Source organism: Erithacus rubecula, assembly GCF_903797595.1.
Source record: "Erithacus rubecula genome assembly, contig: SUPER_Z_unloc_6, whole genome shotgun sequence".
Classification (NCBI taxonomy): domain Eukaryota; kingdom Metazoa; phylum Chordata; class Aves; order Passeriformes; family Muscicapidae; genus Erithacus; species Erithacus rubecula.
In genome coordinates, this window is record NW_027635650.1 from 546,242 (window position 1) to 560,648 (window position 14,407).

Below are 14,407 nucleotides of genomic sequence, written 5' to 3' on the forward strand. Positions count from 1 at the left end.
AAACATACATGTGACAGTGATGAATGCACAGGTATCACAGCCTAGTTTGATATATTCTACTTAAATAAATCTCATCAGAAAAAAGCTAGAACACTGACATGGAATTAAATTTCACAATGAGGCAGGTGTGGGGGATTTTTTGCATTGAGTAAATACTCCTTTCTTAGGCACACATTCACCATTCAGCTCTTTCCGGCTCCAGGACAGGAGAGCTGCTGTTTAAGTAGAGTTTTTCCTCCACCTACCCAAACATTCATGGCTACAGGGCTGCTGATAGGGAAGGACTGGAGAAAAGAGGCTTCCAAACATGGCTCATTTCATATTTATCTCAGAACTTCCATCAAAAGCATGACAAAAGACTTTCTGCTCCTTTTTCAGATCAAAGCAAGACTTGCTGAAGTTTGTGGGATTTTAAGGGTTTTTTTCCCTCAAAAAGCAAAAATGACACTGACCAGCCGACAGCTAGACAATTCCACCCTTGATCACTCTTGATCCCTTGGAGTTTGAGATTTGCTGAGGTTCTTTTTACTTAGCTATTTTTAAGGACACATAATTTTGAAGATTTGCTGCCGTTTCCTTTTGTCAAGGTTGAGTATGAGGAGCACTCTTTTACTTACCAATGCTTTATGTTGCCTTTTAACTCTTCTAGGTGGTCCACTGACTGTCACTAGGAGTCATGCACCTGGAGATCTCTTTCCCAAAGGAGAGACAACAGTCCAGTACACAGCTGTGGATCCTTCTGGCAATAACAGGACATGTGAGATCCACATTGTCATCAAAGGTGTGTTGCCTTCAAATTCTAACCAAGATCTGGCATTGCTTTAACTGAATGTCATAAAGGATGCAAGATTTCTCCACCTCCTCATTTAGTTATTGCCATTTTATACTGAGGTAACTTGAAGGCAGTCAAGATATTTGCTAGTATCAACAAAAAAAAATTCTTTAAAACTGAAGCAGCACAGCAATGATTTGGTTCAATAAATTAAAATGACATATTAAGGCACTGAAATTATGATTCATTAAGCCAAAAAACTTAGAGTTTTTATAATACCATGTGAAATGTATTAATTTGTGTTACTCAAATCTTGCTTCAAATCTGCAGTTAAAAAAAAAAACTTTCTGCCAATTTCTCACATGCAAATACCGCAGTAGATAATAAAACGCTCTTTAGATTTTGGGATATGTATGTACATATAGATATACTGCTGCATTCTGTTTATTGCATAGTCATTTCTTCCCTACAGTTCACTTTCTCATTAAAAGTCCAAACAATAATTTGGCATATAAATTATTAAGAATGGAAAATCTGCTTCATATCTGCTTTCTGCTTTTTATGTCTCAGTTGGACATCTCTATAAAAATATCTGTTAGTGAAGAGAGAATTTAAAATCATGTAAAATGGAATTTTGGTTATAGTTTTCAAGAAAGGTAAGTTGGAAATGAATGTGCTGGTCTCTGATTTACTCTAAATCTTAGCAAGAACAAGCCAGTGCTTAGAACCGGCATTGTTTCAAGGTCTATACAAACTCAGACTCCTTGTGGTTCACTGTTTGTGGCATAGTATTTGCAGCCATTCACAACTGCCTTCACAGTTCTCCTGAAAAATTCATCATAACTGAGATTATGAAGTTATCCTGAAATGATTCTAACAAATTCATACGTTGTTGTGATGGTGCAGAATGCATAATATTTGGTTTCAGAATTCAAAATGTAATATGGTATACTAGAATCCATTGTATAAAGTTCATGGGAAAAATTTGATTATTATTTTATATTATTTTCATAAATAGTTTTTCATAGGTAAAACCTTTTTTTAAGTCTTCATGTTTCTGGTTTTCCAATTGCAATGGCAGAATTTGAGAATTATTTAGCAGTAACCTGATCCTGACTTTATGGGTATAGCAAATAATACTTCCACAAACTTCAACAGAGGCAAGATCAAGTCAATACTAAGTATTCTGGAAATCCTCTCAGAGCTGTTTTCATGAAGAATCACTTATTTCGCCACATTAATCAATTTATAAATCTTTGTGTTTTTCATAGGTTCTCCCTGTGAAGTTTCCTTTGAGCCTGTGAATGGTGATTTTATATGCTCATCAGATGAAGCAGGAGTTAATTGCACATTGCACTGTGCAGAGGGTTACAGCTTTTCAGAAGGATCAAGTGAAAACTACTATTGTACATATGATGATGGACTCTGGAGGCCACCTTATTCTCCAGAGTGGCCTAGTTGCTCTTGTAAGTCTTGCTGTTATTAAAATGAATCTGCAACTCATGAAAGACTATATTTAATGAGAAGGCAAATGAAAATATTTTAGAAAATCCGACTTGTATTTATTTATAATGTCCTCTGCCTCTGAATTGTTACAAATCTTGTGAAACAATGATTGGAAGTCTGTACATATTATTTTAGAATCTGTCTAAACCACAAAAATAGTGGTGAATTTCAATCCCAGGAATCCCACAAAATAGTAGAGATGGCAAAGTTAAGAGGTTGATTGAAACAGTTTGCTGACAAACACTATCAGTGTCTTTTTAATAGGAATACAACAGTCTTTGCAGCGTACTGATTTAAATGCTGTGTGTGCTGTGCTTACATATCTAATTACAACCAGATTAGAAAAGTTTTTGTTTTTTCTTTGAGAGGGACACATGCAAAATGTCAGTGGTGGAATTTTGGCACATTTGGTGCCATTTTTTAATAAATATATTAGAACTACATTTGAAGCCAGTCTTGGTACCATATTGCATCCACCTCCACCACAGTCAGTTTCTTGGTTTCGGCAATAAAAGCTCAGTTCTCCAGCTGTGAACAAACAAAAGTTATGTTTCAGAGCTACTAATTTAAAATCCATAACTTTGACTCTTCCAAACTTTGCTTAATTTCTGGATAAGAATTTTTATATTAATCTAGCAGCATTAGTAATAAGACTTATATTTATTGCTTTCCCCTTGGAAGTTAGCATGGAGTCTAGTTTACAGTTCTTAGGTTTCTTCCATTAAGAAAATGTTCAAGTAGAAAAATGACCTGGGTTTTAATTTCTTTTAACTTTTCCAGTAAATTTCATGCCTGCCAAAGGGTCATATCATTGTCTGAGATGTGATTCATTTGGATTGCTGATTTAAAGACTGTGCTTCTTACCTTCTTGTATTTCAGTTTTAGCTAAATTATGTTGATTATAGTTCTGAAACTCATGCATTGATCAGTAAAAATTTATTTTTCCTACATTTTTCAGTAAATCGTTTTGCAAACCATGGATTCAAATCTTTTGAAATGCTCTACAAAGCAACACGATGTGATGACAACAATCTTCTAAACACCTTTACTGATGCATTTCAGAGTGCACTTGGTAAAATGGTACGTTAGTAAATTCTCCTTCCCTTTACATGCTTCTTGAAAAATATTGTTACTTTTTCCAAATAACTAGTTTTGTACAAGCAAATTGATAGCAGTAGCCGGTAAGTTAAATCTGAACTTTTTCAGAGGGCAACAAGGTATTTTTAAAAACAAATGTGTCCTCTGGCATTTTAATTTAATTCAGTTTAGTCTTCAATGTGGGCTTGTATGGGACAGAATTTATACAAGTGTCCAAGTAGTTTAGGGAGCTACAGCTTGTAGATTTTCAATAGCATTCCAAAGGGAACCTGTTTTGAAGCCCCTCAGTGCTGGTTTTGGAGGTTGGATGTATCTAACAGGCAGTATCTAACACTTGGACATAAATATGTTTTACTCTCTTGCCTTGATTCAGGTTTGTTCTTTCCAGTAGAGAAATCTTGACTGGTTTTATTTCTATTTCTTTCCCTGGTTCCTGTGTTTGGACCTTTCCTATTGGCAAGTAAAAGATAATAAGGAAAAAATGGGTAGTGACCTTTCCAAGCAATTACATCAAAATACTGTGGTCTGGAAAAACCAGAAAGGCTGTTCTGAATATGCTTATTCCAATTCCCAGGAATTTGAAACTCTACTGAGATGTGAAAAGTGGGAATGAATGGGCAGGAGCATCTTTCAAATGAAAGTTGATATAGAAAAAACAAAACCATTTCAAAACATGGCCTATGGCCCAATTTGCTTGAAACCTTTCAGGAAAAGCAAAAAAAAATGCATACTTTATCAAAAATCATGCATTTGACTATTCTTATGTAATTAATCTCCACTGTTTTTGTGGAGTGAAAAAGATAAACTGTACCAGAAAGGTTTATGAGTTTTCTATTATGTGATTTGTGATGTGATTTTGGACATGTGATTTCTGTCTTCCTGAGATATTTTTGCCTTCTCCTGTGAGATTTTTTGGTCTCTTTCCATGGCTAGGGAGAGGTGGATATGAAGGGGTAAGGTTTGAAAGCTAGAAAAAAGTGGCAGCATTGTTGTAAACCTGACAGAATTCCAAGTAACAGCTGGAATAAACAGGAGGGAGAAAAATGCCTCAGTTTATTTCTGTATTCTAGGATTTGATGTGCAAGAGTGATTAATTGTAAGAGCAATGAATTGGCATCTTCTCTTAAAAAAAACATCTTCTATGATAAAGAGATTATACTTGTGCAAGTTGATTTCTTATTTCCAAGTTGTATCAATAAAACATACATCTAGCAGACCTTGCCAGGGTTTTAAGAGACATGAAAGGGGAAATGTAGTATCACTGGCAGAACCAGTACTTTACATAGTAATTAGAAGGTTTTATAAGTCAGGGGAGAGGGCTCTGTAGTCTTATGTTTTTAAAGTTCTTCTTCTTTATGTTGAAAGGTCCCATCATTCTGTAATGATGTCGATGATATTGACTGCAGATTGGAAGATCAGACACAGAAACATTGCTTGGAATATAATTATGATTATGAAAATGGATTTGCCATTGGTAATTATTGGTTCCGTTTCATATTGATTCTTAGCCATCCGGGTTTAAAGCAGCATGATTCCACAATGTGGAATGTGAGATTTTTTTTTTTAATAGCTATGGTATTCATAAGGTAATAAGCAATAACATTGAAGGTTTTAAAATATTATTGTTATTATTATTATATTTTATTACATTTATTTATTTATTTATTTAATATAAGAATATTGTTGAACTCTTTGATGTCTTGTATCAGTGCTGCTTTCTATATAGTGTGGAGGAGAATTTCTGGGCTGCCTTATGGTGGGGAGGGAAAAAAAGCACGCACACACACAGAGTCCTTGAAACCTGCTTGGTTAGCCTAGAAAATAAGAACTTCTTTACAACGTGCAGTTTAAAACCAAAACATTGAAAAGCTACAATAAATAGATTTGGAGATTGTTAAGAAAATGAGGGTCATCTGTGATGCCAGGTGAAATCTGCTCAGAATCCTCTTGTGTAAAGCTATATATGCTGAAGTTGCTCCATTTGCTGTGAAAATACTTCCTGCATGCAAGGACACAATTTGCACCATGGCTATGTCAGAGTGAAAGGCATAACCATCCTAGTTGTTGCTCCCACTTGGGTTTTTGCCAGAGTAAGGAAATTGTCATTTTCAGTCCCACTCTTAGTGTCCATTTTGTACTGCTGTTATTCTTGGCTTTCTGAGTCCCCTAGAGGTGCTGAGAGCAGAAAAGCTGAAAGTGGATAACTTACATTACCTCTCTTAGCAGGAGGCATTTTGGGAGATCCACATCCGAATCTGTCATAGGACTGTGTCTCTGATTTATGGTGGAGTTACTTGGCAGAACTTCCTGCTTATGCTCACCTTTTGTAATGCTTCACTCTGAGAGCATTTGTTTGTGTTCAGACACAGGGCAGTTTGCATTTGTCATCAGGGTAAGGATGAATGCTAATGACAGCTGGAACTAATCTGTAAAGGCATGTGGAAAAAACAGTGTTACAGACATGGAACGTAGCATCCTATTCTCTTCTGGCTCATGTCAACTCCTTACCAGAATAACTTGTTGCTGTTTTTCAGGAGTTTCTCATAATTTTACACTGTGAAAGCAGGAGAGGAGAACTCTCCTCAAGGTGTAAGAGACAGCAGTTTAAAAAATTAGTTGTAAAACACTCATATGATATTAAACTGTGGGATTAACTTGTTAACTTCCTAGTTACCACTGTAAATAAAACATAATCTTGGTGATGCTAACAGAAAATTGGCAGATTTTTTTTCTATCTTCACAAAATATTCTGTATCAATTAAATAGACCACATCCCTCTAGATTTAGTAGTCATGAAAAAGTAGATTACATACAGAAAATATTTTTGTTGAAATCATGTTAGAGTGATATATGACATTAAACAAGGGTAAATTTCACTCACTATGTGTAACGAGAAATTACTGCCAAGGGGTAACGCAGGCATAAGGTGATGCCTTTTCTGAGAGGTCAGACAACACTAGAACTGTTCAGAAGTTGTTAGAAGATGCAATGTAGACATGGCATAGACTATGCTGTCTGTAAGTAAGTAAGCAAGAAATGGACCCAAAGGCCGTATGGAATTGTTGAAGAAGCTGCTGGCAGATGAGGTGCAGGTGAGGGTTCATGCAAGACAGAGGAAGAGAAAGAACTGCAACATGTAACTTTCATTGCTAGTTCTTTAAAGCTTTGACTAATTTCATTGGACTCGAGGATCTCTAGGATATCAGTTAGGAGTAAAATTTTTCATTAGTAAAAATGCAGGTACAGTAGCCACTTGTACAGAGTCCAAGTCAACACATATCGTCTGGAGCTTCAAACAAATTATATTGGAGTTGTATTTTAGAAATAAGTATGGGTGCTTATTTTCCACATGAGGTTTTCTATTTTTTTTTTTTAATGTCCCACAGGACCTGCTGGCTGGGGAGCAGCAAACCACCTGGATTATTCCTATGGTGATTTTGTTGATACAGTGCAAGGAAAAGATTTATCCAAGCATCTCTCTGCCTCTGTAAAAGCAGCACCTGCTCGGGTGAAAAGGCATAAGCTGAATGTTCCAATGACAGACCAAAAAATCAAGTTAATATTTAACATCACAGGTGAGACAAGTCAAATTTATCTCTTCTTCTAAACTTCTCTGCTTCCTTCTTTTCCAAAACTGTGTCTCTAATACTTTCAGTAGAATTTCTTTGGCTCACAGAAGCCTGTTGAAGATGCAGATGGCAGTTCTCTGGACATATTCATGATAGCACCATTTCATCCCACGTTTCTTCCTGAGGGAAAGATCACAGCCTCATGTGGTTGGAGAGCTTTGTGCTCCTTTGTGCTACATGGCCTCCTTTTCACTTTCCACTGACAAGCTTGAGTGTTGCACTCTTGATAAATTCCAGAGTACGCTGGAAGTGCTGACTGCAAAATCTTTGTGCTTTTTGTGTTTGCTGTTTATATTCCAGCTAGCGTGCCACTGCCTGATGAGAGAAATGATACATTGGAACTGGAAAATCAGAGACGGCTCCTTAAAACTCTGGAAACCATCACAAACAGGCTGAACAGAACTCTCAATAAGGAACCTATGTATTCTTTTCAGTTTGCATCTGAACTCATTGTAGCTGACACCAACTCACTGGAGACTGAGAAGGCTTTTCTTTTCTGTAGGCCTGGTTCTGTGCTGAGAGGGAGAATGTGTGGTAAGCCAGATGACTTGTTTCTTATGTGCATTTAAAATCCTTTTGCAAAACAGGATTTTAGAGGATGTTTGCAGAGGGTTATGATTTGACACAGTCCAGTGCTTGTGGTCTCCCTTAACAATAAACTGCAAAAATGCTTTCCACAGTTTGACTTCCAGAGGATGTTTATGTTCCTAACCAAGGCCTGTGGAAAAGGAATGCTTGTACCCAGGATTCTACTCCCAGGGGGAATCAGGCATATCCATGCTTGGCCATACAGAGAAAACAGTGTTTGGTATGCAGTCTTTTAACCCTGTTAGTCCTGTGGATGATGTGTAGCTAAGATGGGGAATGGATTCCATTTCTTGTGCATAATTAAATCTTTGCAGTGCTCCAGAGAGATACCCCTACTGCTGAGGAAAAGAGTCATATTTCATAAAAACGTTTAAAAGATTGTTTGACTAAATGGCAACTCCAGGGGCAAGAGAGGTATGTATGATTTTTCACTCTGAGGGAAACTTAGGTTTCCAACATTACATTACAGTCAATTGCCCTTTGGGTACCTATTACTCCCTGGAGCATCTTACCTGTGAAAGCTGCTGGACTGGATCCTATCAAGATGAGGAAGGGCAGCTGGAATGCAAAAGCTGTCCATCTGGTAGCTATACTGAGTATCTACACTCTAGAAGCATCTCCGAGTGCAAAGGTAAGAACTTCTGTCTTACTCAGACAGACACTTCTGAATTCTTGGTGACATCCTTTTGGACCCCATGGTGGAAGTACTGGACTGAAGCTAACCCGTGAAATGAGGAGCAGTCCTAATTATGTTTTAATGCATATGCATAGGGAAATACCTAAGTTTTCATCTCTGCTCTAGCATGCAGGATGCCTGGGCAGAGGTTCTGAGAAGAGTTGGCCTTTCATGGTTTGGTTAATTTCAGTCTTTCATTTCTGTGTTTTATTTTTGTGATTGCATTTTTCAGACACTAATACTCTTAAAATAATTCCATTATCATCCTTGCCAGCCCCTCTCCATCCTACCCTACAGAGCTGAGTCATTGAACAACTATGTGCTCATGATTTCTTCTGAAAAGGAAATAGCTAGTTGGATTTCATTTTTATGGGCTTTATTGCCATTACTTTTGTTGATCAAAATGAGTAACTGAGTTTCAGCAAATCATCTGTGGGGCTGATTTGAGAGAATTCGCTGGTTAATAATTCACAATTGTTCTATGAGCACCTTACCACATTTGCTCTTTGTACCCATTAAGTCCTTCAGAGTAGAGTATGCTCCAGAAATAAAATTTCTTGTGATTTGTATTTCCACATTATTTTTAAAGATCAGGAGCCATATTTCCTGTTGGACATTGCTTAATTTTTCTGAACTCTTTTGCCTTATAGCTCAGTGCAAGCAGGGAACATATTCACCTAATGGTCTTGAGACATGTGAAACGTGTCCACTTGGAACATATCAGCCATCATTTGGATCTAGAAATTGCATCTCTTGTCCAGAAAATACATCAACAGTAAAAAGAGGTGCTGTGGATGTCTCAGCTTGTGGAGGTTTGTTACAAAAAGAGTAATGATTTTTTTCTAAACTAAATACTAAAAATGTCTAAATTGGTGTTTAAACATCAGCTAATGTAATCCAATTCATCTGCCTGAGACTGAATTCCTCTTCTGGTTAAGTGTAGACCAAGGAGCATTTCCTAGCAAAATGACAGGTCACTTCCTGTTACCAATTACCCTCCTTCTGATTCTTATATAATGAGAAATAAAATGAGATCTGTGATGGGTACCTAAATGAAAATAAAATCCTTTTGGTTACAGAAGAGAAAGGGAATTGCCTTTTTTAATTCTCCTTTGTTTTCTGTACAACAATTCTGAATTTTAACAGTTTGCTCAGTAATTGTTCGGGAAAATTCACCTCATTTGTCTTTGGCAAACTTTGACAGAAGAATTCTCAGGAAAATAGTCTGAAAGAGTTCATGGTGCAAAACAGTCTTGTCTTTGTCCTTACCTGTTCTTTAAGGCAGAAAAAACCAAAAAACTAAAACAAACAAGCAAACAAAAAAAACTAAACTAAAAAAAACCCAACCAAAAACAAAGGTGTGAGAAATAGAAAGAAGTTCCATTTAAAAACTGCTACCAAAGCAGCAAAAGTAGTAAAATGAAATACTTTCCAGATATTTCCATAATTCTTTGAGAACAACATACTATCTCACAGAAGATTTTAAACTGACATTTCCTAGAGTAGCAGTTCCTGGCAGATTTCATCCTGTTTCTTTCAAGTCTAAGAAGAGACTATGACAGGAGAAGAGAAAGCAATAAAAAAGGTGGAGGGGAGTAAGGTGGATATGCAAGGGATCAGGTCACTCAAAAAGGGTTTTTTTCCTTGCAGTACCATGTCTTGCAGGAGAGTTTTCTCGTACAGGTCTGACACCTTGCTACCCTTGTCCCAGAGACTACTACCAACCAGACCCAGGAAAGTCCTACTGCTTGTCTTGTCCCTTTTATGGAACAACAACCATTACTGGTGCCAGATCCATCACAGATTGTTCAAGTAAGCCAAATTATTTCTTCTGGATAAAGTCAATAAGGGGATCTTCTAAAGGATAGCCAGAAATAGTCTTAACAGAAAACATCCCACTTACTCTCTGGAGAGATGTAGGACTTTGAATTCAAGCAGTGAAGTTCTCAGCTGGTTCTGCCTACTGATGTTGCCTCTAGTTTTAAGACTAGCTCTGATACATTCAAAGGCTCAATAAACAGAGTATATGTATGCAGTGTGTGTGTGCTATACACATATGCTATAGAGAGAAATATAAATAAATATATACACTGATATGTATATGCATGTGTCTGTACATAAAAACATATAAGGTATTTTTATGTGTATAGACAGGTATGTGTTTTAGAAATGTATGTCCTTACAAATACATATTTTTGTAATGGGCACTTCATGTTTACTTTTTATTTCCACATATTCACTTTTTTCAGCATATCTTTAGGTGCATTACTAACATGCAGTTATAATGTCCCCATGGAATAGGGACCTTGCTACAGTGTTATTAACAGTGCTTTCATACCTTTACTTTTTAGGTTTTGGCTCTACTTTTTCAGCGGCAGAGGAAAGTATAATGATGGTACCAGCCTTCCCAGAAAATATCAGCAAACAGTACAAAGTCAGCAGTCAGGTAAGGACAAGTGTTATTTTCCAATGTTATCTAAAATGAAAGAAAATGCACTTCATGCAGCAGTAAACAAGTAAGACCTTTTTGACTGTAATTCTTTAGCAGACTTTATTTCCTGAAGAGATTAAAGCAATGGTTAAGAGGGGAGCACTCAAATTCTCTTTGTAATCATGGAAGCACTTTCATTGAACAGGGCAAATGACTGTTGACAATCTTCTGGTTTTGAAGCCTTTGCCTGATGTATGAAATACTTGCTACATTTGTAAAAGAAAAGTAAACTACATGGAAGAGGTTCAAACAATCTAGAAAAAGTACATTGACTGTGTTCAGTCATCTGAGGTCTTCCATATGCTGAGTTCCAGAAAATGCTACCAGACATCAAATTGTCAGATGTAAAATCTTGAGTTTACATATTGTAACACAGATGCATTTGAGAGAAGACAAGCAGAGCTCCCTTCTGTTGTGGGTACCCTCTCTGAAAGAAAGGCAAGTCCTCATGTGAAACCAGTCTAGTGACCATTTCCTGGAGCTGACTTCTTACCCCACCCTTCACCCCTAGTATGCAACTCCTGACAAGATGGCATTGAGTGAATTGGAATTTGGGATATTGTGTAAATAGAAGAAAAGCTGACTCATGACAAATTTGGCCTGAGCCATTATATTGCACAGGGACAGGTGACAAATTATCTCCTAGGGTTTTAGTTGACCATTTACTCAAGGGTTTTGATGAATTCGTGTTTGCAAGAATAATAGGAACAATGACACATGGTGAAGTTCCCTTCCAGGTCACCTGATTGCCAGTATCAGGAAGTGATTAGCTGATGTAGAGGGATGCAAAGTGGAGAACTTGCATATAAATATAGCTTAGTATAAATTGTAAATCATAGGTCATAGTTTTGAGGAGATATTACTAAGTAAAAGATAATTTTAAAATAATATTCAGATTTGTGGTATTTTTCAGTAGGCAAAAACTGCTAATGATTAGCATGGTGGGAAGACAGAGAAGAAACTAGAAGCTAATGCTGGTGACTTTTTTTATCCCATCTTTCCAAAGAGACTAATAGGGTATACAGTTCAAAACTAGAGTATGTCGGCTTTACTGTAAGTGTATCATTTGTGTCTTTGGCAGGTCTTTCATGAGTGTTTTCTGGAACCATGCCACAATAATGGAACATGCAAGCAGTTGGGAAGTGGATATATTTGCATATGCCCACTTGGATATACAGGTAAAAAACTGGGAAGCAGGTGAAGTAGCTAGAGCTTCATGATGCTCTTAAAATAAGGAAGTATAAAGGAGCAAAGCATTTCAGTATAGCCTACTAATTGGAATATTCATCACATATTTAGATTATATAAGAAAAAAGATATTTCTTCATGTCCTTGATGAATTATGTTGTGTTTCGCAGAAAAGATTTTGAATGAGATTTCTTTTAATGGAAACTGTGAATATGAAAATCCTATCAGTTGGCAATATTTGTGATTAATGAAAGCTAGAAATTTGCAATCTTGACAGCTAATTCCACCTGTATGGAGCCTGTACTTGTCTTCAGTGTTAGCTACCCAGTTGCTCCAAATCAAGAGATGTTTTATAATTCAGCTGTTATCAAGAAGTTACTTCTGATTGCCACTCTCTGAAGCTGGTCAGTCTATTGCCCAATGTGCATCACAGCTTTCTAACAACATTTGTCTCAGGTCTGTGTTAAAGCACAATCTAACTAAAAGATAACAAACCTGAGTGCCTGCTAATGTAGGCAATTAATCATGTTTTCCTTCATTGTGTAGTTATGGCATCTTTTTTTCTGAACAATTTTGAATTTTGTCTTCTTATTCTCAGTCCTTTATTTTGCATTCTAGGCTTGAAGTGTGAAACGCAAGTTGATGAGTGTAAATCATCTCCTTGTCAAAACAATGGAATATGCAAAGACGGCATTGGGACCTTTGTTTGCCACTGTCAACCAGGCTATTCAGGTAATTTGTTTCACTTCATAGCTTGTCTTCAGACAGACTGGTTTCTGTGCCAAATAGCACAAAGCACAAAGCACAAGTGCTGTGTAATTTCATATCCAGTTATACCAGGACAACTATATGATCCACAGGTAAGTAGAGTAAGATTCTAATATATGTGAGTAGGTTTTGAAATAAACAGAGAAGCGCCCAAGGACAGGGTGTGGGCATGTATGCTTCTCTTTTGTGACATTTCTGGTCTGAAAAAAGGAGTAAGGTTTAGGGAGTTAGTAAATGCTAGCAGGGAGAGTGCTTGTGAGGCTGACTACCCAAACAGACACAGCATTTATGCAGTTGCTTTACTTTAAAATAAGTGAGTGGGCTTTTGCTTGTATTTTTTCTCAGTGTTTTTAACTGTCATTGGCATGCACATTGAAGTTATTGAAATCTGCAGGGAAACCAATATGCTTGAGTAGCTGGCCAAAACAGCACCTGATTTTGAAATACAGAAATAAATTACTGGGGAGATAATATTGTGTAATTAAAAAAAAAGCTTTGTGTTTTCCATTAGAAATGGTCTCCCTCGTTGTTTATGTTTATGACTATACATTTATCAGCAGCCACATTAGCTGGATGGGTTTTTAAACATTATAAAGATACACAATGGACTTTGCATCTCGATCCAGCATCTAAATAACACAGATGACCTCTGTAGCTGTTGCAGTAGTGCAGTCAGTCACGTAATTTTGTCACCACTCTTGGTAGCCTCTTGTCATGCTTGTGTACAGTACAATACCAGTACAGTATTGTTCTGTTGTGCACATGCAGTCCCTGCAGCATAGTCTGTGACCATGTCTTGATCATGTCTTGTAATCCTTGCTGCTCCAAGGTCTCTTGTGTGAGGAAGATATAAATGAATGTAGCTCCAGTCCGTGTTTGAATGGAGCCCACTGCATTGATGGAAAGAACGGTTATCGCTGCACCTGTGCTAAAGGGTTCACAGGTACACCTTGTTCTCTTTAAGTTAGCCTTTACTCTTTCTCACCAAAAAATAGGTCTTCCTACCCTACCCAAAGTATTTTCATCTCACTGCTATATAGCAATATATATAACATATTGCATGTTACTATGAATGTGAGTTATGGATGTTCCTAAAGAATATCTAATCTCTCAGATTAGTGTGTAGTGGTAGTGTACTGTAAATATGTAACTAGTAGTGTAAATGTAACTTCAGAAGGATTTACTAAGTGCTAGATCTTCAATTACTGATTTTGTCACGAACTTGCTGTGTGATGTTAAAGAATGAATAACGACATTCTAATGGATTCAAATTGTTGTTTTAAATTTTATTTAAAAATAAAAATATTTTAACAGTAGATAAAATATCCCATACTCTACTTCCACAGATTTCTGTAAAAAATACACCTATCTGTTAATTATCATGCTGCCAAAGAGCTCCAAAATCACATGCAGTTTCAGTGCTTGTGACATAGGACCTCATTCATATCATAAATCACAGAATCATGTGTTTCTTTTACATCTCTCCTTAGAGTTAGAGTTTCAGACAAATGTCTTCTCTAGAGCTTTTCATTAGTTGTTCGGAATAGTTTCTCAGGTGATTTCCTGGTTCACCCCAAATTAGTCATCTTTAAATTTTACAGTTTGCTACATGCTATTTCTGTGACTGTTAAGATGGTTCCCATAATTCTTTTATGTTTACTTAACCTCTGTTCATGGAGTAAATTCCAAAC

General features: G+C 36.7%; 1 protein-coding gene across 3 annotated transcripts in view; it reads left to right on the forward strand.

The window, feature by feature from the left end:
- Positions 1–14,407, forward strand: part of SVEP1 (sushi, von Willebrand factor type A, EGF and pentraxin domain containing 1) — a gene marked incomplete at its 3' end in the record, with an annotated part of 122,972 nt that overhangs the window by 54,501 nt on the left and 54,064 nt on the right. For all 3 annotated transcript variants that reach the window (XM_079331661.1, XM_079331663.1, XM_079331662.1), the window contains exons 11-23: positions 650–781; positions 2,044–2,238; positions 3,237–3,358; positions 4,742–4,850; positions 6,763–6,951; positions 7,306–7,539; positions 8,063–8,224; positions 8,920–9,081; positions 9,920–10,081; positions 10,621–10,715; positions 11,842–11,938; positions 12,567–12,680; positions 13,546–13,659. In XM_079331661.1, the coding sequence (XP_079187787.1) occupies positions 650–781; positions 2,044–2,238; positions 3,237–3,358; positions 4,742–4,850; positions 6,763–6,951; positions 7,306–7,539; positions 8,063–8,224; positions 8,920–9,081; positions 9,920–10,081; positions 10,621–10,715; positions 11,842–11,938; positions 12,567–12,680; positions 13,546–13,659 (1,887 nt within the window). The remainder of the gene's footprint in view (positions 1–649; positions 782–2,043; positions 2,239–3,236; positions 3,359–4,741; positions 4,851–6,762; positions 6,952–7,305; positions 7,540–8,062; positions 8,225–8,919; positions 9,082–9,919; positions 10,082–10,620; positions 10,716–11,841; positions 11,939–12,566; positions 12,681–13,545; positions 13,660–14,407) is intronic.